The sequence below is a fragment of the Homalodisca vitripennis genome, chromosome 4 (assembly GCF_021130785.1).
Source record: "Homalodisca vitripennis isolate AUS2020 chromosome 4, UT_GWSS_2.1, whole genome shotgun sequence".
Classification (NCBI taxonomy): Eukaryota; Metazoa; Arthropoda; class Insecta; order Hemiptera; family Cicadellidae; genus Homalodisca; species Homalodisca vitripennis.
Genome location: NC_060210.1, coordinates 43,108,621 through 43,136,611, shown reverse-complemented (window position 1 = coordinate 43,136,611; position 27,991 = coordinate 43,108,621). Strand labels below are relative to the sequence as shown.

Genomic DNA, 27,991 nt, shown 5'->3' with positions numbered 1-27,991 from the left:
CCTGCAGCTGGTATGGTGGGGAGGACATAGGTGGGGGAATCTTAGGTAGTTGTCCTGTCCACAAGCACATCTCTTGCTTATTGTAAAGATCATGTTTAAACTCTTAATCTTGCTGGTTGTGACACAACTTGGTTTTGGACAACAAATAGCCAAACAAAGTAAGTAGTTATTTTATAAATGTGCTATTTTAAGTGTATTGCAAAATAGTTAGATTTTGATTCATTCATTATTAGGATACTGTAATAATTATATGAAGTGTTACAAATAATAATATTGACAATAAACTAAAATTTTTATCAAACAATTTATTTGAATCCAAAATTATAATATTTTAAATATTGATTGATTTGATTTTAAATTTTGATTAAGTTGAAATGATGTGATTTATTTGAATGTTAACTTGAGCACTCTTCCATTAAAGACATACATTTTATTCCATGCCAAAGTTAAAACTGTAAACCTATAAGTATTTATTTATCTTAAAGTTATCTTATTATACAATGGCTTTTGCATTAGACACTGCAAAAATGTTCTAACTCTAAATCTTAGCAAATTTTCACTTCAATTTTGAATATAATGTTCATAACAAATTAAATTAAACAAAGGAGAATAAGATTGTTTGTTCTCATTCGCCAATGGATTTGTACTGAAATGTCAACAGAATGTGAAGAATACAAAGCCCTGGCCAGAGCTCACCAAGATTCTTTGCAATGCAAGGTCTTCAGTGATGACAAGACTGGAGTCATGATACAGGCTCATGAATTTCCTGCAACGGTACGTTTTTTGCACTCAGGTACTAAGTTATGTTGGCACTTCATGTAAATACCAGTACATTTGTGAAATACCATATCCAATCAACCCAGGGGAGAAACCAAGTCAATCTAAATTTATAGTAAAATATTTAATGTCAATGAATGTATATAACAGTATAAATTATTAAATTATATAAAATTATTAAAAATGTGTTTCACTCATATAAACAAATACTAACTGTATGATGAAATTCAGTGTAAAATAAAGGCTAATGTATTTCCAAACTAGTGCCACGGTTCTGTAGATATCCTCCATGAGTCTGTTTAAAACATGTTTTCACTACAAAAAGGACGATTTTGTATATTATTCTGAATTTTTGTTTTACCAAATTGCCATAAAATGTTATACAGATTGTGGTGTTATGAAGCAGCTAAAGTAAATATTATATTTATTTATTGTCTAAAACTTGACATTTTAGACAATAAATTTATTTAAATGTTGGAATTTATTTAATTCCAACATTTGATGTTACCTGAGAGTACTTAATAGCTAATATTACAGAACTTATACAAAGACAATATTTATTATTTAGTACTTTGAAGGATGGCAGAGCAGAGACTGATTTTTTTATGTGAGGGATGAGTCTTGGACACTGTACTTAGTCTTAAAAGGACCTTTCAGCCTTCCTTTCCAAACCAATTATATTTGTGGGCTCCTGTTCTCTAATATTCTTTGGGCTCAAGGAAAGCTCATAGGCACCTTTTCCTTGTTTTACAAACAGCAGGACAATTTAGCCATATGTTCTCCGCTGCATCTGCCTTTCCACAGAGTTTGTATTCATAGGTCGGGCTGGTTTAACCTCCCCTTCATAATAACTGAATAAAATATACAACATTTCAATTTTATAAATCAATTCATCCTCGAGATAGCACCAAGTTATAGGCTTTGCTAATGCACAGCCAAATCCTATGGAAGTACATGCACCATTATCCACTCACATAGAAATGTAGTTTCATGCAAAACTGCAAGTACATAGGTCAGTTAGCTCTCGAGGTACCGTGTAGACAGACAGAACAACAAAAATTAATTTTTTTCCAGCTCCTTAAGTGACGGGCTTCACTAACGCTCAGACGATTATATTTTTGTTCAGTTACAGGTTTGTGCCTCTGGGGCTGTTAAAATTATTGTTGGTCCCTAGAGGGTTAAAAGAGCACATGTACTTCAATAATAATAATATAATATAATAAAAAATTGCTCAAATAAAAAGATTTTTGAAAATTGCAATTAAAAATAACTGATCAGGGATGGATCATATTGTTAGGTCCTGGACAAAGGGCTGTGGGCAACTGAGCAGATCATAGCAGTGGCCATTTAGAAGCTGTGGCTGCCTCTGGTATTGCTCTAAAACACTTTATTCAAATTTTATTAACACAGTAACATTTTTGTATTATGTTCAATTCTTCCTTATCATGCAATATGTGAATTAAGCAAGACAACTACCAGTATAACATGCAGGCCAATTCAAAACCAAATGATTTAAAAAAAATTACAGTTACCAAGATATGTAGCAAAAACTATTTATGAAAAGTACAAAACAAAGGGACAAAAAACACATAAGACAAAGACCAATCACAAGCTAATGAGTTAGGTTAAGAACATTAACAAAAAAGGAAAACCATAAGTGATTGGCAAAACAAGAAAAACAAAAACACATTAGGTCAATACCAGATAACCTAATACATATACTCTAGCGGATATTATAAAATCCCAATAACAATAATAAGACTGTCCAACAATGTGTTAATAAAAAGATTTGAAATTGAAATACTAATAAGACATGTAATATACATAGTAATTCAGATTGAATTTAGTTAGCATTAATTGTCGCAATAGTCAGTATTGTGTGCTATAGGATATTTATTACTATTATTTGTAATTTATATGCATGTAGATTATTTTTATTTTGTAACATAGTATGAAGGAAAGTAAAAAGCGTAAACTTGAAGATGTGTTATTTAAGCGTTGATACTAGACGCTTCACTGAGATTGTTGACTATCTCTCTCTGTCCTCATGGAGTACAAGACGACTCGTGTTAGGAGCCAATTGCTTTACAGTACTCAGACTGCAACATATAAGTGACAAGGTCATTGAATCTTAGCCAATGACACTACTATTTCTTCTCTCCATCTTTTGTGCTATAAGGTAGGGTAAGTTGAGCTGTTAGTAAATCAAGTTCTACCTCTTACGAGTTGCACCAGGGTCCAGATAGATGCGTCTGGTCATAAAGAGCAAAACTTGAATTTTATAGCAATCAGTATTGATTAGCAGGGACAAGTATTCTTTGCAAACTATTGTACTTGTCCCTCAATTGCAGATGGATGCTATATCACACAGGTGAAGCAGTCAAACCAGGCAGGATCTCCTGGTGGGCCAATGATTGGTGGATCCATTGGCAGGCAGGGGTACAGTCCTGGTGGCTGGTATGAATCAGATCGGACACAGGATTGCTTAAACCCAAAAAGCAGGATATCTTAGGGAGAAAATGCATTTTATACTATTGCAAAAAGTCTGAAGGCAATGAATTTCCCAGTCTTATGTGAGGAGGTTGAGGATTATTTTTTCTAGAAACAGTAATATTAGAGGTCATAGTAATATAGGAAAACACTTTCATAATAATAAATAATACTCATTTAACTTCTAAATTACAGCTTTCTATGCTTCTCCCATTCAAGTAGTAAAATGTCAGTATATCCATTTTTCAAGCTCTTGTGATATGCCTTTCTTCAGGTATGTATATGATTAAGGCCATTTAAGGCAAATTATGCTTTGGCTCTTTTCACAAATGTTTGTATCACTTGACCTCTTGCTGTCGGAGTTAAAGATCTAGAACTAGTTGGCTGTAATAGCTATTCACTCTGCAGCTGGCGATCTGCGTCAAGCACATATAAGTGAATATTGATATATAGATGATAGTTACATAAACAAGTAGTTTATTTTTGTAATTCATCAATCATGAAATATTTGTACAGTGTTTGTTTATGAAAATTCTACCTGTTAGAATGATCTATACATCTGTAATAGGGGATGTTGGGGTTTGTGGCCCCCTCTGGTGAGGTGGTGTATCTGTGCGATGCCACACTCATCAGTGACGACACTCTGCTTGCAGCTGGCCACTGTCTGAAGCAGAAGAACTTGTGAGTACCTCTATATAACTACTTAAGTTTTTAACAGTTTCCATTTAATCACGATACCTTATACAACATACTTCGTCATAAATAAGAACAACCACCACGTAACATTTGGTTGGGATTAGACTCATACAACAAGAATGGACTAAGTACAAAGTTAGTGTTGTCCATATCTGACAAGAGCATTGCTTAAATCAGTTTAAATTTTGTATACTATGACACCAAACATTATTTTTAGTCTACTTCAGTAAAAAGAGCTGTAGTGGTAGATTAAAATAAATATACAAATAAAAATTTGAAAGCTGATTAAATATTTTAATTATCTCAACCAGAAATAATATAATTAAAATTGACTTACTTGGCTTAGATAAACTACCAATAACAAACCAGTTATTCCAATACAAAAAAATTAAAAACTAGTCTTTCAGTGTAGACTCTTGGAGCAATTGGAAATTCTTTAAATATTATTAAATATTAATAAAAACACTACTTTTCCAAATTGTTTATTATTTCGGGCGAGGCCTTTCAAAACCAAAGGTTTCATCTTCAGGCAACTCCACAAAAAAAATTGTGTCTTTCAGTAGTCTTTCAGGTCCACACTTTTCCTACATGTCCCTTCAAATGATTTTTGCGTTTAATTATCTGTATATCCCAAACATTAAATCCAGTGTTTGTTACATTCTGGTAACACAGTGAGTCCACTTTGTCCAAGTCTAATGTTACATTATCAACCATATTTATACAATAGTTATAAAAATTTACTGGTATCATAGGAATGTTAGCAACACTTCTTTGTTACAATCACGTAATCTTAAATTATATAATATGAAACATATCTCTTAAGTGATTACTCTTGATATTTATTTTATTTACATCTGTTCTTCAGTGGCAGACCAAAATGGGCTCGTTTGGGAGCGACACATGAAACTCTTGGCGTTGAGGTACAAGTGAAATCAGCTGAATGCCACGCCCAATATTACCCAGGCCATGATATAGCTATTATAAAGCTCCAAGAAAAGCTCAATTCGTCCTTTATCCCAGCTTGCTTGGACACAGAAGGGGTTCTGGAAGGAACACGCGGAGTTGGTGTGGGACGACCCATTGGTAGCGCTTATATTTCCTGTGAGTAGCATCAATTTACTTCTGACTCCTATTATTTATAACTTACCGTAGAACACATCTCTTAAATTAATTCTTAAACCAAATCTTTCAAACTACAACAACTTGTGGTATTGACTTTTAACCTTTTGCACTCATTTTATCTTTAACCTTTTGAAGAGTGCGAGCATGCCGTCACGTCCACTGTTGCCTGAAACAAAGGAGTGCGCCATTGTCTAACCCCAAAAGAATAAAGAAAACAAAGTGATCCGATTTTCATTATTTCTTTAATTATGCTTTATTCCTTCAAATAAGATCAAAATATATAAAACTGACTGAAAATTGTTATCAATGTCAAAACTCTTAAGTTTTTATGGTACGATAAATTTCAAAGTATGGGTCTATGCATTATAGGAAATACCCAGAAAATAGGATGTCATGCACTCCATTGAAAGGTCACTAGAAAGCAGCTTCATTCAGTCACAGGTGCTTACACTGCTCATGTGCCAAGAATAGTTTCAACTTTTATGGATAGAATGAGCCAAGCGCCTTAAACTGAATTTAATAAGACAACTAACTCTATTGTGATGGCACGCCCGCATTCTTTTGGGATCACTGCCTAATACTTGTCAGTAGGTTAATATATTTTGACATCATAACGGACCTTGATAAGCCACACATTCTGGTTTTCTCAAAATATTTATCTCGGGTCTTAGCCAATAAAGACTTGTTTACTCCTCAGGTCATAATGCCATGTGTTGATATGTGGTGGCTATCTTTGTATTCTGCTACACCTTGCTTGTCCTATCAATATTTTGATAATTTTGCTCTCTCCTCATAAGAGGATTGTGGACATTTGCTATTGATGCAATTTTGTATTGTTACTGATACTTTTTTGTATTTATTCTTATTTTATGATGTTTGTTTTTAAGTACGAGGCGTGTTCAGAAAGTAAGTAATGTTTCATTCTACTGCCGCCGTAGCGCTGCAGTGTTCCGAAAATGCACAAGTCAATTCTTATTCACTGGCTATCAACTCACACCATTTTAGTTGTTCTACATTGTGTTTTCAGTTTTCTCTGAATGTTTAAAATTTTTAAGACAATTAGTGATCCTGCCGATTGTGAGATTCATTTTGTAATAAGATTTTTGATCACAAGGAATGTGAAATCGGCTGAAATTTATCGTCGACTTCGAGATGTGTATAGGGAAGACGTGATGAATGAAGGAATGGTGAAAAAGTGGGTTAGAATGTTCAATGACAGTCGAACAAATGTGCATGATGAGAATTGAAGCGGTCGGGCTTCTCTCGTCACCAATGATCTGGTAAGGGCAGTTGTCGAAAAAATCCAAGAGAACAAACGTTTCACTATGACAACACTATCTCATGATTTCCAACAAATTTCACGCACTCTTATTTACGAAATTGTTACGAACTGCTTAGGTTATCGCAAGTTGCGTTCCCGATGGGTTCTAAAAATGCTCACTGACGTGCACAAAACTAAGAGATTGTACTTTGACTTTTCTCACACGGTACAGTGATGATAGTGAGGATTTTTTAAAATAAAATTGTGACAGGTGATGAAACTTGAGATCGTCATGTAGCACTGAAATCCAAACAGCAGTCAATGAAGTGGTGACACACGCAATTCCCGAAGAAACAAAAATTCAAGACGACAATGTTTGCACAAAAAATTATGTGCATTGTCTTTTGCGATCGGAAAGGTGTGTTTTTGATTTTCTCCCAACAGGTGAAACCATTAATACGGCAAGTTATGCAAAACCTTAAGAAGAAGTGAAAACTGCCCTAGAGTCGTGGCTACATTCGTTGGCGGGAACCTTCTACGAAGAGGGTATAGACAAACTGATAACCCGCTACGACAAGTGTTTTAACATCGGTGGAAACTGTGTTGAAAAATAGTATAAGTTCCTCTTTCTAGTTTTATTACTATTGGTACATATCTAAATATAATACTTTGCTATATAAAAAATAGGTTATTTCTGAAATCTAAATAGTGTGGCAGTTAACTGAACTCCTTCCCTCTTGTATTATAGGCATGCATCTGTTGCTCTACACCTCTACGTTGCTTGTCAGAAAATAAAATTATTTCATTAATGTAATGTCCATAAACAATAAAAATATAGAAATTTAAAAAATGTGATTTGACTGATTATTCTACTTGCTTTCTATTGCGATACCAATATTTTATCCAAATTATTCTTTGTTGTCTCTCCATACACACAAATACTAAAAGTAATGTATGATGCAATGTGTTCATAATAAATAATTTTCAATACTGTTTTGTCAAAAAGATGTGACATTGTTCTCAGAGACTATAGACCAGAGGTCATTTTGCGATCTACCATATTTATATGTGTATCCCAGCTGATGCACTCATCTATTGTAAGATCTAGAAATTTATTTAGTTTTGTCTGACCCACAAGCTCCTCATTAGTTAACACACTTTGTTTAATCACAATCTACTAGTCTTTAATATATAAACTGTTACATTATATTAATTGAGATCATTAATAAGTTTTCAATTTCCAGTAATGCCAGGATTTCTATTTCATTTAACTAAATTAATTTCATCTGCATATAAACATGCTTTAATTATTTCAAGTAGTGCTATAGTTTTTTTAGGTAGATCCATAATGTAGCACACAAATATAACAATGGACCCGATATAGAACTTTGTACGAATTAAAATTTGTTGAGCTCAGATTTAGATTTTTACTTCACAATTATTACAGCCTATGATTGTCATTTCTATATATTGAAATCTGTCTTCTATATAAGACTGAAAACATTGATTTGCAATCAATGTTAACTTCTAATTTAGCAACTTTATGAATTAATATTTTGGAATGAACTCGCTCAAAAGCTTTAATCAGGTCCATAAATATGCCAATTACACTTTTTCCTTTGCCTATTGCTTCTACAATCTCCTCTATGAGGCTCACTGCTGCAGTGATGGTTGATTTTCCTGGATAAAATCCATGTTGAGAGTCAATAAAATGTGGTTATTCTTCAGATATTTAACCAATCTACTGTAAACAGCTTTCTCAAAAACTGTTGTGATTGCAGGTAACAGTGATACTGTACAGTAGTTAGATTTGTCACTTTCACAACCTTTCTTATAAATTGGTATGACCTTAGCAATTGTTATAGGATTTGGAAAAGAACCTGTTATAAAAGAAGAATTTATCAATTGTGCCAGAACATTTTAAAATTTTAAAGTGAAATAAATCATCATAACCAGCCGATTTTTGCTTTTAATGAATCTCTGATCTTTTAATTTTTCATCTCGTGTTACCATTTCTAAGTGAAATTCAGGTTTCAGTTGTACATTTAATATGGATTTTGCTTCTTGTTTATTTATGTTTAATTGTAAATGATCTATTGTTTCCTTTTTAACTATGGCTGTTGTAAAGTAGTCGTTAAAAAGGCGACAACCTGTTTTCTCGTGTTACCATTTCTAAGTGAAATTCAGGTTTCAGTTGTACATTTGATATGGATTTTGCTTCTTGTTTATTTATGTTTAATTGTAAATGATCTATTGTTTCCTTTTTAACTATGGTTGTTGTAAAGTAGTCGTTAAAAAGGCGACAACCTGTTTTTGGATTTGTGTTTTATGTAATTCTATACTAATACTATATTTTTAACATCAGGCTCAGGTTTATTATTGACTCTGTTGTTTGTAATAGACCAAATTGTTTTAGGTGTGTTATTTAACTCATTATTTTCCCTTTAAAATATTCTTTTTATGCATTTTGTTTTGGTCCATTCTTCTTTACTCTTACTTCTACATTTTTTTATTTAAAATATCGCTTTGTTTCGTGTATAGTATGTATAAAATATCTCCTTTTATAGATCTTGCTTCTATACTTAATCCCTGAATAATTCCTTTTTTCTGTTTTAATTCAAAACTAATCCAATTTTGAACTTTTTGTTGTATGTTTTATTAAATATTGGAATAGCTGTATTAAAACATTGTTTAAACAAATTGTTAAAAACATCATATTTACAATCTACTGGGGCATAAAAAATGTCTGCCCAGTCTTCCTGTGCTAAACTCATTTGAAATGTTGTTCCTGGAAAAGCTTTGAAAAACCAGAGTTATAGGTCTCTGCTCCCCAGTCTCATTTTTATTTTGAACTCTATCACCTGCCCACCGTGGTTCTGAAAGAAAAGTTATAATATAAAAGAATATAATTGATTTTTATTTTATTTCCTCAATTGCTGTTTTAGACTCCTTAGTAATTCTAATAGGAATGTGTGCTAAGCATCTTTTTTTGTTCGAAGTTTGTTTTTGACGATGAGAGGTTTGTGAAGGAAACAGGATTTTTTCCGGACATTTGCCATTGTTCAGTGATTTTATTGTATCACTGAACAATGGCAAATACCTTTTTTTAGCACAAAAAGAATATTTTTTAGCACATTTAAATTAAAATCTCCTGGAACTAGTATAATTTTACAATTTTTCAACAATTCATCAATTGTTGAGCTTAGCTTCCCAAAAACAACAAAGAATCCGAACTGGGAGATCAATAAACACCTACAATGATAAAACCATAACTACCTATGTGATACTTTACTGAATGAGAATATCTTTATCTACAATCTTTGAGATTATAAATAGTGTCATAAATACATTAACATTAGGGGAAGAATTTTTGCAGAAACTCTTCTAGCGTGTAGAATGGGTATTCTATAAGCCATTCATGTAGAGCGGTCTTCAATTCCTTTCCTTTTTTGGACAACAGGTGAGATGGTACCCGGTTGTAGAGCTTCACACCCATGTACGAAGGTTTCCGCTCGTAAAGCCTCAGACGATGTGCTGGAAGGTTGTAGAGTTCAGCATTTGTGGTATTGCAGTGGTGTAAAGCATTGTTTCTTGGAAGATTCTCCCCACAGCATACATTATTACTTCTTGAATGTAAAGTGAAATGAGAGTGAGAATCTTCAGAGACTTGAATGCCTCTCTACAGCCTTCAAGAGATTGGAGACCAGCCAGTGTCCTAATAAATTTTTTTGTATGATTAGTATTTGTTGAAGATTTGTAGCAGTAGTTCCGCCCCAAGCAGCTAGACCATAACGCAGGTGGGATTCAAACAGAGAAAAGTAGGTTATTTTTGCAGTTTCTGGGCTACTGAGAGAAAGAATTTGGTTAACCACAAAGTGCTCGGTGTTGAGTTTTTTGCTAAGGTTTTCTACATGTTTGATCCAATTTAGGTTGTATCTATTGTTACGCCAAGGAAATTTCAGCTGCCCTTCTATACTGACATCAGGAATGTCTGGGACTTCTAGTGCTCTTCTTCCAAAAGCAATCTGATTAGTCTTTGATGGGTTTACTACAAGATCATTTCCATAGCAATACTGGATGGCCATGTTGAGTGCTATATAAGTTGAGAAAGCAAGACTATCTGCAGATTGTTGGTTCAGGATTAGGGTGGTGTCGTCAGGCATACATAAGAGGTGTGCAATGATTTCCTAGATGTTGGGGAAGGTCATTAGTGAAAAGTATGAAAATGACTGGTCCTAATACGGAGCCTTGTAGCACACCTCTCAGCACTGGAAGAGCTTTTGACCTGATTGCCTTAGTAATGCCGTTTAACGAGTGGTTGAGCTCAACTAGTTGTGTACGGTCCTTTAAATAGCTACCAAACCGATCATTTACTGTCCCTTTTATCCCAAGCAGTTCTAGTTTCTTCAGAATGATGTTGTGACTGAGGCAGTCGAATGCTTTGATTAAATCAAGAAACAAGGCTGTGGTCAATTTTCCTTCTTCAATGTTATCTGTGACAGAATCAATTAGTTTGATCAATGCTGTGGTAGTTGATTTCCCTTTTGTAAATCCATGTTGGTTTTTATTTAGCAGGTTGTGCTGCGCGCAGTGATCAAGGAGTCTTTCGAGTACGATTCTTTCACATGCTTTTGAGAATGTTGGAATTAGTGAAATTGGTTTATAATTGTTCACATCATGTTTGTAACCAGTGTTAAATTTGGGGAAGACTTTGGAAATTTTTATTTTTGAGGGAAACTTTCCTTTATTAAAAGATTTGTTGAATATGGTAACCAATGGTAGAGCCAGTTCATCAGCACAGAGTTTTAGTACTTTGGAAGAGATTTCATCAATACCTGCTGAGTTTTTTTATTTAAGTTTCCTGATGTGTCTTTAACCTCTTTGATGCTTGTTTTTATGTTATTGTTTCCATTAATGTTGTTTCATGTGGTTCAACTGGTTCCAATGGTTTCCTCTGGGATTTTTTTTTAGTGTTTTTTCTGCCACATTGACAAAAAAATGAATTCAGATAGTTGGCGATTTGTTGAGGGTTGTGTGAAAGTTGTCCATTTATGTTTAGTGTTATGTCGTCTGTAGAGCACTTATTTTTGTTACGGGCATTGTTTACTATTTTCCACAAGGCTTTTGTTTGTTGTCAGCTTGTTCTATGAAATCAGCGGAGGCATGTTGTCTCAATAGTTTTAAGCATTGGTCATAGGATTTCTTCACGTCTGCAGCGGCTTTTTATGTTGGGTTCCCTGTTGTTTCAAACTGCTGTTGTAGTCTTAGAAATATTTCTTTCAACATGCAGGCTTCTTCATCCGTAAAGAGTTTGAGTTTTAGAGTCTCTTTTTAGGTTTCTTTAATTTTCTGGGGCAGGATGTGTCCAAAGCCATTGTTACTGTCCTCATAAAAATGTTGTAGAATTCTTCAGCAGTGTCAACTTGTTCCATGTCGTGCCAGTTTTCCTGTTGAAGTAGGAATTTCTGAAGTAGGAACTGCACAGCTTTCAAAAATTCTATTTTCACACATAATGTCAAGAAATTTACTTGCTAATTTTTAAAAATTTTATTTGGTTTTGTGTCAAACTGGTACTGTATATTCTTACAAACAAGTAGTATTTTCATAAACTTATTTTACTAATAAGCTTTCTAGTCTTCTTTTTCATTATAAAAAGACTTATGGAAGTGAATGGGATATGCTAAATTCCCACTAAAAAAATTTTAATCTTCGAAGGTTCCTCCAGATTTTAAACAAATTACCGCTTAGAAAAAAGTTTGGTAAGTGTTAATGGTCGCTGTTTGTTTCAGTACGAGAGAAATGTCCGATCAAGTCTCATCTGGAAGTAAAACCAGGCAACGAGTGTGTGGAAACATTTCCCCACCAGAACATCAGCACAGTGGCCACCCTCTGCACTAAAGATCCTGCTAGTGGCCCAGGAGATTGCCTGGTTAGTCTGTTTAAAAGCTTTCATGATTAACCCTCCTGCTCCTCTTTATATCCCTCAGCCTGCTTGTGACCAGTATCCGGCCCATTAACAGACATTACAAAATATATGTGTAGCTGCTAGAATTGATTCTGAAATGCTTTATATTATACACCACTGTAAAGAGGTTGTAAGCTACCTCTACGACACAGTTTCCAGATAATATACTATTTTGAGTTCTTATTTCAGAGTAAAACGATTGGCAGTTAAAGGGTTAACACATGAATAAACAGTTAGGCCAATTATCTGTTTATTTATTTGGTAAAATAATGAAAGCAGTTTTGTACTGAAGTAATTAACTGTAAAAAATACATTACTTTTTTGAAATAGCCTTTATGTTGATTTTGAACCATTTTAGATTAATATACTAAAATTCAACTGCTTTAACTTTATATTATAAAATAAATTAAAAAATTAAAGCATGGTAAGGGTGAAAACACATTTTTTATTATAATGTGTTATTACTAATATAGTTAGGAGAAATTCAAATACAAAAACTATCTAGTTTGAAACGACAAAACAATTATGTTCAATATGTTATCAATTTAGACATTTAACATATATGATAGTTTTAGAATTTAAAATTTGAATAAGGACTGTAAAGAAAACTTCTTTAAAAACATTATCATGTTGCATACAAAAATAACCCTGAGTTTATTCTAAAAGTAAATGTGAAAATAAATTTTTTTAATCATTACAACTGCTTTCATTGTGGTGTAAGATCTTACAATTAACAGGTTTTTTACCAACATTTTGTAATGAAAAAACATTATTTCCATTGAAGTGTTTGGCTTACTAGACTACATTGATGTTTATTTATGTTAGAATTTGAAAATCTTGAGAGTTAAACCCAGGACCAAGTATTTTGACTCATTCTGTAGGCATACTTAAAATTAATGAAAACATTTTCAAGGGCAGATTTGAAATCACTTTGATATGATTATCCATTCTCTAACAATCTAATTTGAGACACCTTAATAAAATACTCCATTATAAAAGTAGAAAATGCTGTTTCTATACAGTTTCTGGGTAATTAAACCCTATTTATAGAAGTTTTGGTCAACATTTTCAAAAATATTTGATCTTTTAATATGTTACATCTAATTTTTTTTATCAATGTCAGTCAGACTCTTGAAAATGAATACAAAGTTGACCCTCAAATTCAAATCCTCAAGAGCAGGCTGTGGAAATAGTGAAATGACCATGATTTTCACATCATAAGAACAATGTTAAACCTCAAACACTTTTACATCATTATTATTCGTTGTGATGGAAAATATCTCATTTTAAAGATATGATTAATCTAAACACTCTTTTAGTTATTCTTGTACATTATATAATTCTTTTAAATATTCAAACAACGAAATGCAACAAGTTTTCGGAATAAACAATAAACATATAGACAAAAATAAAAAGCGTTTAGATGTGTATTAATTGTATTTTAAAAATAAGACATTTATACTCCTACAATTAAAAGTATGAACGTAACAATATTTGAGGTGGTGGTGGCTCATAGTGCCTAAGATCACAGCGCCACAACGTGAATTTGCTCACAGCGCCACAACGTGAATGTGCTCACAGCGCCACAGCTCATAGCGCCACAGATTTGGCCGGAGTGCTCACAGCGCCAACACAACCGAATAAATAATCGGGTCCATGCTCACAGCGCCACAGCTCACAGCGCCACAGCTCATAGCGCCACAGATTTGGTCGAGTGCTCGCAGCGCCAACACAACAGAATAAATAATCGGATCCATGCTCACAGCGCCACAGCTCATAGCGCCACAGGTCATAGCGCCAAAGATTTGGCCGCAGTGCTCACAGCGCCACAGCTCATAGCGCCACAGATTTAAGAGTGGGGGAAACACCCGCTGGAGGGGTAACCCGCCTTCCCTGTACCAACCTCCAAAGTTAAAATTCCCGTGATAACCAAGAAACATTGTTTCTATTGGTTGAACCGGTATTTTAAAACCTATTATGTGGTAATCACGCTTGTATTAATTAATTAACCTTTGTGTGTATATCTGTATTTATAATGTTTAAAAATAGATTGTTATTGTTAATGAAATAATAGAAGAACAGGTATTAATTATCACGAATTGATTGTAGTTTTTTATTTTCTGTACGCATCAACTTTATGTCATTGTGAATTTGCATGTTGTATATTGAATTGTAATCGCTTTAAAATTAGTCCTCACACTCGTACATGCATAATTATTGTTAACATGCTATTTTGAACTGCGTGTGGGCTATGTGAATAGTTTTTGGTTTTAGTTAAAACAAATTTTACTATGTACCTATACCTTTTTTAAATGATTGAATTGTTTTAAATTCATGCGTTTTAAATTGAATGACATGCGTATTTGAAAGAGAATACAGTTATTGTTTGATGGACGTTCAGATACCTATTTAGTGTGCTAGACCTGAACTTGTATTAGTACATACTAACAATAACAATACTCATGTAATATTGTATGTATTTAGTAATGACAAAAAATACTATATTCATGGGAAACATATGTGCAGATCACGTCATTGATAGATAAAACAAGTTTACTTAACTAAAAGACAAGACAAAAAACGAGAGAAAAACAACAAAATTTATTAATTCTCATCTCACCCTGCTAGCGTCTATTCTTAAGCGTAGTAGCCTCGAACATTGTATACATATACATACATATATAAACCTATGTATGTATATATAGTAATTGTACATGTGTTTATATATATATATATATATATATATATATATATATATATATATATATATATAGATATAGATAGATAGATAGATAGATAGATAGATAGATAGATAGATAGATAGATACGCAAACGACCCAATTATGAGGATTGTCCTATTCTGATGAGTGGCTCCTCAGAATGGAAGCATGAATGTATAATTTGTTCTGAGTCGTCAGAAAGGGATCAAATATGTACTAAATTATTTGTCGCCTAAATTTATACTGTTATTTAAACTTTAAAACCATAAATACCAAAAACAACTCGCTAAACACTTTACTGTAGCAAGACCTTTAAATACATGTGTGTCTGGTTTTAAAGCTGCAAGTGGATACCAAATGATTTAACTCTTGTAATAATTACTAAAATGTCTAGTTATTGAGCCCAGACGATCTTGAGGTGAAACCCACGAAAACCATTGTCAGAGCACTGTTACGGGAAATTATGTACAGTATACACTCGTGAATTTAACGAAATTTCGCATTGTGTTTTTTATGGTTTATTTTAAGATAAAGGTACGGTACAATTTTAATTAAATAGTGAAGGCCAAAGCTTTTAGGATGAAATAAATTACCCAAGAACGAGATTTGAGTAGAGACAAAAACCTGTCACCTAGTTACTTTAGCTGACAAGAGTGTTAATATGGATTATATAAAAACTATGTTATAGATATTCTATGACTAATGTCTTAACAACGGTCGATATTAAACATGTTTTGAGAGGTTGACACCTATCTGAATAGGACTGTTATTTGTTATGAATGTCTTTTTACAAATCTTGATATAATAGTTTTTTTTTTATCAAAAACAAATTATATATGATTATATTACATTTGATATTAACTCAAATATATATGATTGACTAGTCTTTAGCAGTTTTAATAATATATTACGAAGAAGTCAAATCTATGACATAAATGCAGAAGACCAAGCAGATTCAAAGCTTTTAATATTGGGCACGCCTTATGATATGGTTTACTTGACAATGAACGACTTTAACGTAGTTATAATTCATACTGAATGTGTTTTGAGGCCGTGGGAGACAGAACTGCAGGGTGAAAACTATTTTAACGCCACATTTCACGGAGCTTTGTTAAATACGGTTATTTCTTTTAAATTTTATAAAGCAGTGTACGTAAGCATTCTGTTGATACGACTGAATGCTTGGTTTGTGTACGAATCGGTTTGTGTACATAACACTTAATAGTGAGATTTAATGTTAAACAAAAGTGATCCGACACCAAACATCACCTAGACATTGATTTACATTCAGCCTGTTGCGTTATTCACAGAGCTTGTAGTATACATACGCCAATAAATAAATAATGTCATACGACAAACATGTTAGGTATTCTAGATTTCTAACCTACCTATTGTAGTGTTTACATGTAAACATTCTCTTACTACGTAGATAGATATGTATCATTAAGAATACGGCCGCTATTCTTATGGCATCTTTAAGATTGAGCTTGCAACAGTATAACAGACTCTGACCGCTAGATTGCCTGAGCATCATCGTTTCCTGTTTTCTGCGATAAGCAGCCCGCTGGCCCATTCTACCTCCACTCCAAGTACCCGGAATAAGTTATCTGTTCCATCTGTTTATCTCTCTCTCTCTCTCCTTCGACCTTCCTGTACACTAAATCTGGCAGATTCTAAAGTAGCAGTGTACTATTTGATATTAGTATTCGTTCTCTTAGAAATCCGTTACAAATATTTTTATACTCAATTCATCAAGTAAACGGTATTGCTGTCTTCATAAAATTCTGAAGTTTATTTATGTACCAATAAATATACTCTTGTGACTAGGTTATAGTTTGGTCTTCTAAAGACGGAGCCAGGTCCCGGCGATCTCTCTCACACGCTAAACATGTCACTTCAAACGTCTACCACATTAAAACATACTCCAATATTATCTCTCAAACAATGTTTTACTACTCGGGCAATATTCATTCATGTATTAGAGTGAAAGACAATTATATTTTATTTTTGTGGATTGTGACAACCAACATTATGGAGAAAACACCGCTTTGTGTTAAAAATTTTCCATTTTAACACATCATTAATCAAACAGTAATAACAGTATAAAACAGTACTCGTCCCACAGTATTTTTTTGTGTTTGTCTTGAAGAAAGTGTACTAAGAATTTATTAATTTTACCCTTACCAAACCGATTGTTAGCACCTATTTTGATGAACTGTATAATACTCTACACAGTTGGTGAGATACTTAGTCGGACTAAATATACTAATTAGATAGGCAATATTTATTACTGACCGTCTTTCCTTGTGAGTATCAATCTGTGGGCCAGCCATTTTTTTCATTTCCAAATAAAAATAATTTATGTATCTTTTATTGTAAGAAGGAATATGTTTAATATCTGTAAATTATTTTGACTTGTTCACTGTTATAAGAATTATTTATTACTGAAGTAATATAATTAACATTAATGTAGATATATTAATGTAAAACAATATGCATGAAAGGTATATTTAATATAGTCAAAATAGTTTTTTTTCTAATTGTCTCCATCAATTAGCAAAGCTACAGGGTTATATATATTTATATGTATCCATAATGTACTCAATGCTTTTGTCAAAAACAAATGAAGGTGCAGATAAAGAGAGGTACATTTTAGACATGCTGCACCCGGCCCGCCCCGCACCGTGCCACGAGCATCTTACATTGGTATGATAATAAACGTACCTAACTATCGTTAACACTATCTGTGTCACATTCAAACATTATCTGTAGCCATTTATTACAATAACCTTTTACTTGATATTGTTGTTTATAATGTTATTAATAATTTGTGTTTACATTATTGTTATTTACTAGGAAAATGGTAGGAGGCAATATACTTATACAAAAGGATGGTAAACGAGAGCTCTTATAACTTGCTCCAGTGAATACGATACTTCGGTGAAATTGCTTTTCGTATTCTAAAACAATGTACATAGCAATTTTCAAACTGTTTGTACTATCAAAATGAAACACCTAGATAATTTGTTTTGTGAAAAATACTTATTTGATAAATTTGAGACGATCTTTTGGGAATAGTATACGCTTCTCAGGCTAATCTAGCTTTGTATGAAACCTGTAGATCTGTAATTAGCAATACAATTCCTAACATGTGATATTGCCCACTTCTGGAACAGAATGGGCATTAGTTTCACCAGTATCCAATTCACACTACTACTATATTGTCACTTCTTCATTATACATTGATAAGTATCCATGTATTATTTAAACTGCATTAAATAACTACACTCTCTTCTGATGTACTTATATTTTAATAGAGTGAAATAATAGTGTTGATGATTTTTAAAACACTCATTGCTGTTAAATCATAAGAACTTAAAATAAGTTTTAAAATAGTATTTAGTTGTAGGTATATATTTAAACTTGGTAAGGCAAACAATGTAAGTGGTCTTAATTGCTGCTTGTTAAATTCTAAATACAAATGACACTATTTATTTATTTGACAATAGTCATGTCACTGACCGTTTTCAGAAACGTTTATTGTACAATTTTAATACAAAACAATTTAATGCACAGGCCACATCTTGTAATGTAATAAGCTACGCACATGGTACTGTCACAAAGGCTTGAATATTAATGCAGGCATTATCCAGAGCCGAAGGCTTTGTTACGGTACTAAATAAAATTCCAATAATTAATTTAGTAAATAATCAATCCTGTACTCCATCACGTGAAGTGATAAATGAGACTATCTGAGGGAGCAGGAACACAACTTTAAAATTACATTGTCTTTAAGAACAACTCGTCTATTGCTGAACGGTGTGATATTCTTCTTGAGTACAGTGGTATTAAGGACTATTGGTTATTCATTAAAATTTAAACACTGACAATAAAGTAATAATTTTTAAATCTCAAGCACTTTTGTTGAATTTATACTTGATGCTACTCTACTTCTGAACCACTTTAAGGTTATTTATATACGAGTATAAATATATCTTGTTAATTCTGTAACTGATATTAATACATCATACAAAATATAATTTCAGATTTCAGATTCTTTACTGAACATATTCCTAAAGAATAGGACAAAAGTCAAAAGAATGCTTGTGTTAAAAAGTTTGTGACAGTGTTATTTTTATTAAAACTTAATTTATTTAGTAGTGCGTATTTAGTAGTGTCACAATATTAATATCTGGTCTAAGTAGTCACAAGTTTTGCTTAGGTCGAGAAAAGCAATTTTATTGTGTTTCCAGCATCAATTTGAAAATGGGAGCGTATATTTACTATTTAAATAATATGTAATGTGCGTAAATGTTTTTAAAAACCATTCCATATAATAAAAAAAAATTGGCATTTACACCAACATATATTTTTATAGACTATACATTTACTGCATATACAACTACACATTTCATCATTACACATGAAATAAGCAATCGTGTGTTGTTAACAGTCAAGCGATTGACATCCACTCACAGACGAGTTACAAACATGGAGCGCGGGGCGGTATGAACAAACATAGGCAGAAACTATTAAATTTAATTTAGTTAAATTTTTACAAAGCACGAAATGTTGTTACTTTAGGTATATAATTACAGGTTTTTCATACAAAAAGTACGGCACAAACTCATGTTAACGATCGGCAAATACCTATCATAAATATTAAATAATTATTGCTTCACAAATATAAACCAACAAAAATCTATCTATTATATTTGGTGATTTTAATGTTGTTAATCGTCAAACAAATACTCTAATTCGATACATGTTTTTGTTACAGTCGACAAACTATTACAGGTATCAACCTGTGATTTAACAGAGGAGGCACCGTATTTATAACATTTTTCATAACGTCTTTTACGTCACAAATTTACAAATCTGTCCAATTTAGTTTGCCTGATCACGGGAATGCTTTTTATTTAGCAGTTTCTCAATAGAAAACATGCTTAACCAACAAAAATTAAAAGTTTTCAAGAGACAACCAAATAAAACTTAAGAAAATTATTGCATCAAAATATTGGAACAGTGTTTTCAATAAAACTGATGTTGAGAAACATTTCAACAGAGCGTTCTCGTTAATCCATAAAAAAATATCTGTTTATAAAAGCCAAAAATTGTTACATCATAAATTATAAGAAAACAAACAATGAATTCAATGTGATTATAATTTACAGATATGAGTGCAACAGAATCGAAGAATAATTATAATTTATAAAAGTTTGAACATAAAACCGCATTTCCAGAGTAAAATCCGACCGTGCCATAGATGGTATGGTTATCAGTCGCAACCCTTTGAAGGCAACCTAGAAAAGTATCATCTATTTTAAACGATATTCTTCGTCATCGTCAGATGGGCGAATTGAAACTCAACGGGTTATCACAACACAACTCTTTTGCCATAGTCCAGATCCTTAAGATCTTGCATAATTTGAATTTTGTAAAGACAAAAATGAATGTCGTGGTGCAAAATCCTCAGCGGAGATCTGTTTATGAAAACCCTAGCCAACGCTTGCTATCAGGCCGTCTGCTCTGGACTGCGACTAACTGCAACTCTCACTCTTTCCACATTGTTCGGTGTTTGAACAGTTTGTAGACTTCCTTCCCTCAGTTTTCTTTTGGGTAGAGGCCGTATTTGTAAATGAACTTACCCAGACTTTAATTGTTTTTAGATCTTGAACAGCGCCGTGCCGACCAATGTTAAAGTGAGTTGTAAAAAATCTGTGAGTTTTTACATAAGAATCACTGTTCTTAAAACGTTTCTACAGCAAAAGCATGTTGGTCAGTACTTATTTTCTTGGTTACATGATGGTTTTTGTGTGCAGTGTAATCGCTCACCTTTAAATTTGAAAATAGGCCTACATTTTTACAATAAACTGCTGAAATAGTTTTATTGACGGGTGAATATATGAGAAACAGTCATTAGCTGCTAAATAATATAAATCACACAAATTATAACACTTTCAGACATCCTCATGTGCTTCCTCTTTTAGATATTAATAATAGTTTTTCTAGAACTGTAACCAAAAGAAATGTATATGATAATAATGATTTATTTTCGTTCTAAAGTAAAGGTTACAACATAGTACTTGTCGGGAAAAAATACTGTCCAATTATATAGTGTACGGACAGTAAGAAGTGAAAAAAATATTTACAAGTATTAACGTTTAAATATACTTAAGTGAAGTATATATACAAAATCAAAGATACCAGACGTAAATAACGTCAGCATTCCGTGGCCTCAAAAATTCATTTACAAGTAAACAAAGATTAAATGATTTTTCACACAAAAAATGACTTTAGTTTTTCCACAAGTACCTTTTAGTTTGAAATATTATAATAAGTACAGTTAACTGAAAAGAATATTTAATTTTTAATATAAACCATAAGTTTAGATTGATTACTGAGTTCAAAAATTAAATACTATTATTTTGAAAAAGTCGTAGTCAATTTAATTTAATTTTACAACTGAAGTATTTTACTAAAGTAGTACTAAAGTATTTTGGTCCGGTGAATTCAAAAACATTGTCAAAAACAGATTTGCTTACTTTGGGAATAAAAAATGTATTGTGCTGGATGTTTCTAGTTTTGTAGTGTAGGTCACTTGTCCCCAGTTACCACTTCTAACAAAAAATAATTCTAAATTCGTAAGTACTTCCCCAACATATCACGTCATACATGCAACATATCATTTGTTATTCCCAAGAAAGATTTTTACCCAAAAGTCAATCCTACATATTTAAACTTAGAACAAGTCCTATTATTTGACAGTTTCAGTTTGCAAAATTAACACAATGACAATTTGATTTGTGATTTTTAATAGTACTGTATGTTGAAAAGTGTAGCCTCTGAGATCAAAATTAACAAACTTGGTTTTTCTTACTCTAACTTGCATTTTATTTATATTACACCAATTTCAAATGGAAAGAAGATTTAATTTAATTTCTTTTAAAAATCTCTCAATGTTTTTGTCAGAATAAAAATTGCAACATCATAGGCAAAATGTTTAATTTGCCCATGTATATTCTGCTTTAATAGATGTTTAATGGACATTAATAAAAGACCTCCTGCGGCACTCCTAGCGCGACAAGCATGAGCTGACTCAGACAGCCTGACTAGCTAGCTGCAGTCAGATAAGAACGGAACCAGTCCAAGGTCACGCCCTGATGCCAATCGCCTTCTGTTTTGATAACAGAATATTGTGATCAACCATATCTAAGTTTTCTTCAAGTTAATAAAACACCGGTTACTTTATTGTTGTTAGTAAAATTATTTTAATAAAAATTTGTTACGTTTAATAGAGCATATTCCGTTGATTTATTCCTCGTAAAGCCAAATTACATATTACTTACAAGTTACTTACCAGAGCCGCAGCTACATATTTTTCCAGGGGGTCAAGCCCTAAATTTGCCGCCCTTATCTACCACTCAACATGAACTGTAAACAAAATGTTTTGCTGTTTCTAAATCAGCATGTAAATAATCTAGAAGTACTTAATAACTATTATTATATTTGTTAAAAGCAGTTATCCGCGGCTTTGCACGCGATTTTCAAGATCTAAGAGCGTCCTTTTTAGTGAAATCATTTATGATGTAATACGATGGAGTTTTATGACAATTTTTCACTCAAATGTAGGCATATATCTAGTAATTATAATTTTAATGCCCGTGGTTAAGAGATTTAAAAGTCAAATAACATTTTTACTGGCTTATTTCAGGTTTTGCGTGAGTCGAAGTATATATTTTATGTTTAATTAAATTACATTTCTGACACCACAGTAGAGTCTCTTTCCTAATATTTCAATCAAGGAAATACAATCAGGCCTCAGAAATCTGCTTTGGTTAAATACATATACTTCCGGCCCTCTTAATGTACATCCGTTGAACGATATCTCCTGTGTTTAAGTTGACTTAGTCTTATTGTCCCTTTAAGAAACTATATATAGGAAGAAATTAAAAGACGGTCTACGGCCTTTTTACCAACATACGGTCTAAAAGCGCCTATTCCCACAGTTCAGTTTGCCTATATTCCAAGTAAGGACAGTCAGTAATAAATTAAATGCTGCAGAATCATATAAATATATCTGGATATATATATATATATATATATATATATATATATATATATATATATATATATCTGTATATATATAAAATATAATATTATAATATAATAATAATAATATTATATATATATATATATACATAATTATTGGTTGTATTATTTGTATTTTTATGATGTATTATTTTTTGTATTATAATTATACATATATATAATTCTTTTGTGCGTCACTGAACCCCTGCTAAGCGCATGCACCAATTTTAATGATATTGTTTGTGTGTCTTCAGGTAGATTCGAGAATGGTATAGATTTACAATCCGGTCTAATTTAATTTTTTTAATTTAATAAGTTTTATATTTATACAGTGTTGCAGATTTTGGAATATTTTAATTGATTCCCGAAGACTGCGCTATGCACATGCACAGTAATACCCAGTGTACTGATACTTAACAGCTGTTAATACTTTCACCTGAACTTCGTCAAAGAGGCAGAAACATTTGTTCATATTTAAATTTCAGAAAATATTAAACTATTTTAAAGTGCTTGATCAGTAGTATAATGCAGATTGCAAAAACGAAGTTATTGTCTAATTTTAAATTTAGATTGCACCAATAATCAATAAACCATGTAATGCAATGAAAATACTATTTAAACACTGTTATAAAAACTACCTTATTGCACAAAGCAATGAATGTTTTCACGTAAGCTAATCGAATATGGTTAACTCTCTTGACATTGTGTATGGCATTTTTATTGTAGCTAAAGAAAAGGAAGGGGAGCACACTCTACCCCTTATAAATTTTTCTTGATAAGTGAAAACATCAATATCACTTCAGTATCAGAAATTAATCTAAGTTGGATTCCAAAAACCAACAAATGGGATGATTTTTTTTGTAACTGCAACAGCATAATCCAATAGTGTAACCGTAAATAAGGCCGCAGTAACTTTTAAGTCACATTGTAAGATATATATTTTCTTCATCGGAAAAAGAGGCTAACTATAAAAATGTCGCCTTAAGAATCATAGATCGAAAAAAAATTGAAAGAGTCAAAAGAAGACGCTGTATGATCGAAGTTGGTTCTTGTTAGTATATATTTTCTTGATCGAGGAAAACTCTACAATAGTACCGGAAATGGACGGAACTTGGAGCAACAGTTTTCTACACATAACATAGCTGTGGTAAGAAAGATGTATTGAATTTGAATGTTAAATGTAGCTCCAGTTCACCTTCCTTTTATTGCATCTTCTGTTATCTGACACTGTCTCAGGCTTGACTCCTAGTACCTCATTCCTCTGAAGGGATCCAAAGATAGTCAGAAAGTCAGAATGAAATTCAAAATACAAATTTAACCAACCCTTCCCACCATATTTACGTTATGTGTAGAAAACTCGGTTGCTCCACTGTGCTTAGAGACCGTATCAGATCATAGTAGTGCACTCAGGTGTGCATATGATGAGATAATGAGAACACCACTCCATCTATTTGTAGGTCTCTCTGATGATGTAAACGTGTTAAAGCTTCGTTTTGAGCTTCTTCGTCGCCGACTTTCTTTGGATCGCTGCAGGACTCAAGTTTGAGACAGCGTCAAATACCACACACTGCTATAAAAGGATTGTGAATTGCAGCTAAATTCAACATTCAAACATCATAAGTGCTTTGAAAAAAGTAGGGAACGGCCGCGTGTAACAGCTGGTTGATTTATAAACAAATAAATGTCTAATGAGGATAAATCCCTATCAGTATTCACATGCAGAACGTGTAATATCATACAGTGTTTATTAAATCTCAAAATAATAACTGATAACCTATTTTGTAAGGTTCTTCCTGATTTCTTTGTATGTCGTTGTTCAAAAGACATACACAAAATGCAGAATAAGAATAAGGAATAATGATAAGTTAACGAGGAGAAAGCAAAATTTTAAACAAAACTGTTTTTGGTTATCATAATCCAAAATAATATACAAAATATTTTTCTTTTACTTGAATACATGTGTGAATACAACCTAATCAGTAAAAGATTATTCCAATGTGATATAGGTATATAGACTACTTTAATGTGGTAGAAGTTTGAAATAAGATGTTTAGCATGTAAGAGAGGTCTTCGGGTTCCGGTTCCGTCAGGTATATCCTGTAGAAAAACAAATTATAGTAAACAATTTATGGCATGGCTGTGTTCTAGTTTTTAAAATGCTTTCAAAATCTTTAATTTGTCTTGAAAGCGGTGTAACAATTTTCATTTTTTATTGTACCAAAGGTATCAGTGGAGAAAAGCACTGTTAAACTATATACCACACAATGGGCTCCTCATTAAGTATTTTTAGTGTGAACTTCAACATCTGGAATCTGAATTGGGTTCCATGCTATTAAAAAAACGTACAAATTAATTTACATTATAATTTTGTTGTACGTATAGGCTACCGTATATTGATCAAGAACTTCAAAAGGGAATGGTTGTTGGAAAACAAGTGCCCAAAATATTAAAGACTATTTAGGAACTGGGTGTATCGAGTCATCAGCCGATGTGGCCAGGAAATAAAATGTAGGTCGGGACCGGAAGATGAGCAGATAAAGATTGGAATGCGCGGAGCGAGCAGCCAACTTAGTTCGTAGCTCGTGGGATCTCCGCCTGGCGCGCAACACCACCGAGTCTGTGTTTCTCACCCAAACCACACGTGTAGGAACAACAGAGTGAAAATCGATCTTCTTTAGTAAAACAATCTATACTAGAAGAATTGGGCTGCTAATTGATATGTGCAGTTTTTAACTGCAATAGTATGATATAATATGTAATCAAGAAGTAAAACAAACTTATGTATAGAGATAACTAAAATGCGACTGCAATGTCATTGCATTATCCACTACATGCGCCGTGACGGTGGTTCGGCCGCTTGTCTGCCTCCGTATTTCCCCTACATCAAGTGTCCCCCTCCAAAGTTATTATTTAATAAATTTGAACCAATAGGAGGTTGTGGCGCTATGCAACACCAGAAAGTAGAGACTGGCTCATAGCGCCACAGAATTGGCCCGAGTGCTCACAGCGCCACAGCTCATATCGCCACAGCTCATAGCGCCAATGATTTGGTCGAGTGCTCACAGCGCCAACACAACCGAATAAATAATCGGATCCATGCTCACAGCGCCACAGCTCATAGCGCCACAGGTCATAGCGCCACAGATTTGGCCGGAGTGCTCAGAGCGCCACAGCTCATAGCGCCACAGCTCACAGCGCCACACATTTGTTGTGGCGCTGTGAGCTGTGGCGCTATGAGCTGTGGCGCTATGAGGCCGCACCATTTGAGGTTTACTTATGTCATTACAAGATGGATAACAGTGCAGTCGGCTCATGCTATTATGTAATTACATAACTCCCCCCTCCCTCCTACAATCATAAGTCCCACTACAAGTTTGCGGAGAATATGTATGCAAACTTAATATCCCAAAAACTTGTGTGTTGCGAACTTTACACTTAAATATTGTATTCCATTTCATATAAAAAAGTGCAACATCTTCAGCTGGGAGACAATGCTGCGCGTCTGCAATTCTGTGAATGGATTAAAACGCATCATTGTATTGTTTCAAGAATTACTTTTTACTGTTGAAGCTACATTTACTTGTGATGGTGTTATAACACCAGGAATTTGTATCAGTGGTCAGATGAGAATCCTCGTGCTGCAACGGTCAATAAGTTTTAGTGCAGATTTTCAGTCAATGTGTGGTGTGGTATTGTAGATGATGAATTAATTGGCCCTTTCATATTAGAGAACCGACTTGTTGCAGAAATATACATGGAATTTTTACGTAATGCATTGTTTACTTCTCTGAAAAATACACCACTTTTGACACGAATGAATATGCATTTTCAACATGACGGTACTCTTCTGTATACTGCTTATTGAGCTAGAAAATTTTAAAATGAACACTTTGCAGGCAAATTGATTTGGTGCTGGAGGATTTATTAATTGGCCGCCAAGGTCTCCAGACCTTATCCTACTAGACTATTGCATATGGAGCTGGATGAAAAATGAAGTTCACAAAATGAAAGTTACATATACAAGATGAACTGACTATTCAAATTTTTGATATTCCATCATAACAGAAAAAGACAGATGTTCTTGCAAGTGACACAAAATATTAGGAAGCGTGTTAAGAAGTGTGTAGACTATGTGATAGCAGAATTTTCTAACCTTATTTACAATGTAATGAAATTAGTTATGTTTATTTAGGTATCATAATGGTAAATTAAATTTGTATCAGCTTTAAATTGTTTTAAATGGTTTATTATGATAATAAAGTATTGTTACTTTTTTGTAGGTTTATTACTAGTTCCATTAAATTTGAATTGATTAATTTTAGAATTTGTTTGCTATTGACTTTATTTACATAAATTTTCTCATAATTAAATTCTCTAAAATTTTTGTTCATGGACATTATGTTTGTTACTCATTTTATGAAATGATAGCGCACTCCTATAACGTAAAACACGTTTTTATGTAAATGTTGTTTTTTAGCAAATTATTTTACAAACTAAAAGACTTACAGTTCTGGGATCTAAGTTATTCAATTTTTCAGACCAAATGTTTGTCTTAATTACTGTTCTAATGGTTTCAGTCCAGTTTTCATTTAATCCTCTTATTGAAAATCCTCTTATTTAATCACCGGTTAAAATCTATTCCTTTTCTTCCAGACCACCCTGTATATCTGATAAGGCTTGCTTTCCTGTATCAGTAAACACTAATTGAGTAAATTCTAATGCTTCCTTTTCCTAGAGATATAGTATAATTAATAGTGTCTAGACTGAAGATAATGTATGTTGTAGAGTGGACCTCTGTACGTTTCAAGAGGACCTTGTGGTGCACACTATCGCTGGCTTGGCATCGTTTGGCAGACCTTGTTACAATGA

At 32.9% G+C, this 27,991-nt stretch overlaps 1 protein-coding gene across 1 annotated transcript; it reads left to right on the top strand.

Moving 5' to 3' along the window:
- On the top strand, positions 1-27,991 carry LOC124360998. The gene is made up of 6 exons (XM_046815036.1): positions 1-158; positions 662-774; positions 3,836-3,948; positions 4,829-5,064; positions 12,136-12,275; positions 27,908-27,991. The coding sequence occupies exons 1-6, from the start codon at positions 92-94 to the stop codon at positions 27,989-27,991; spliced, it is 753 nt and encodes a 250-aa protein (XP_046670992.1). The 5' UTR covers positions 1-91.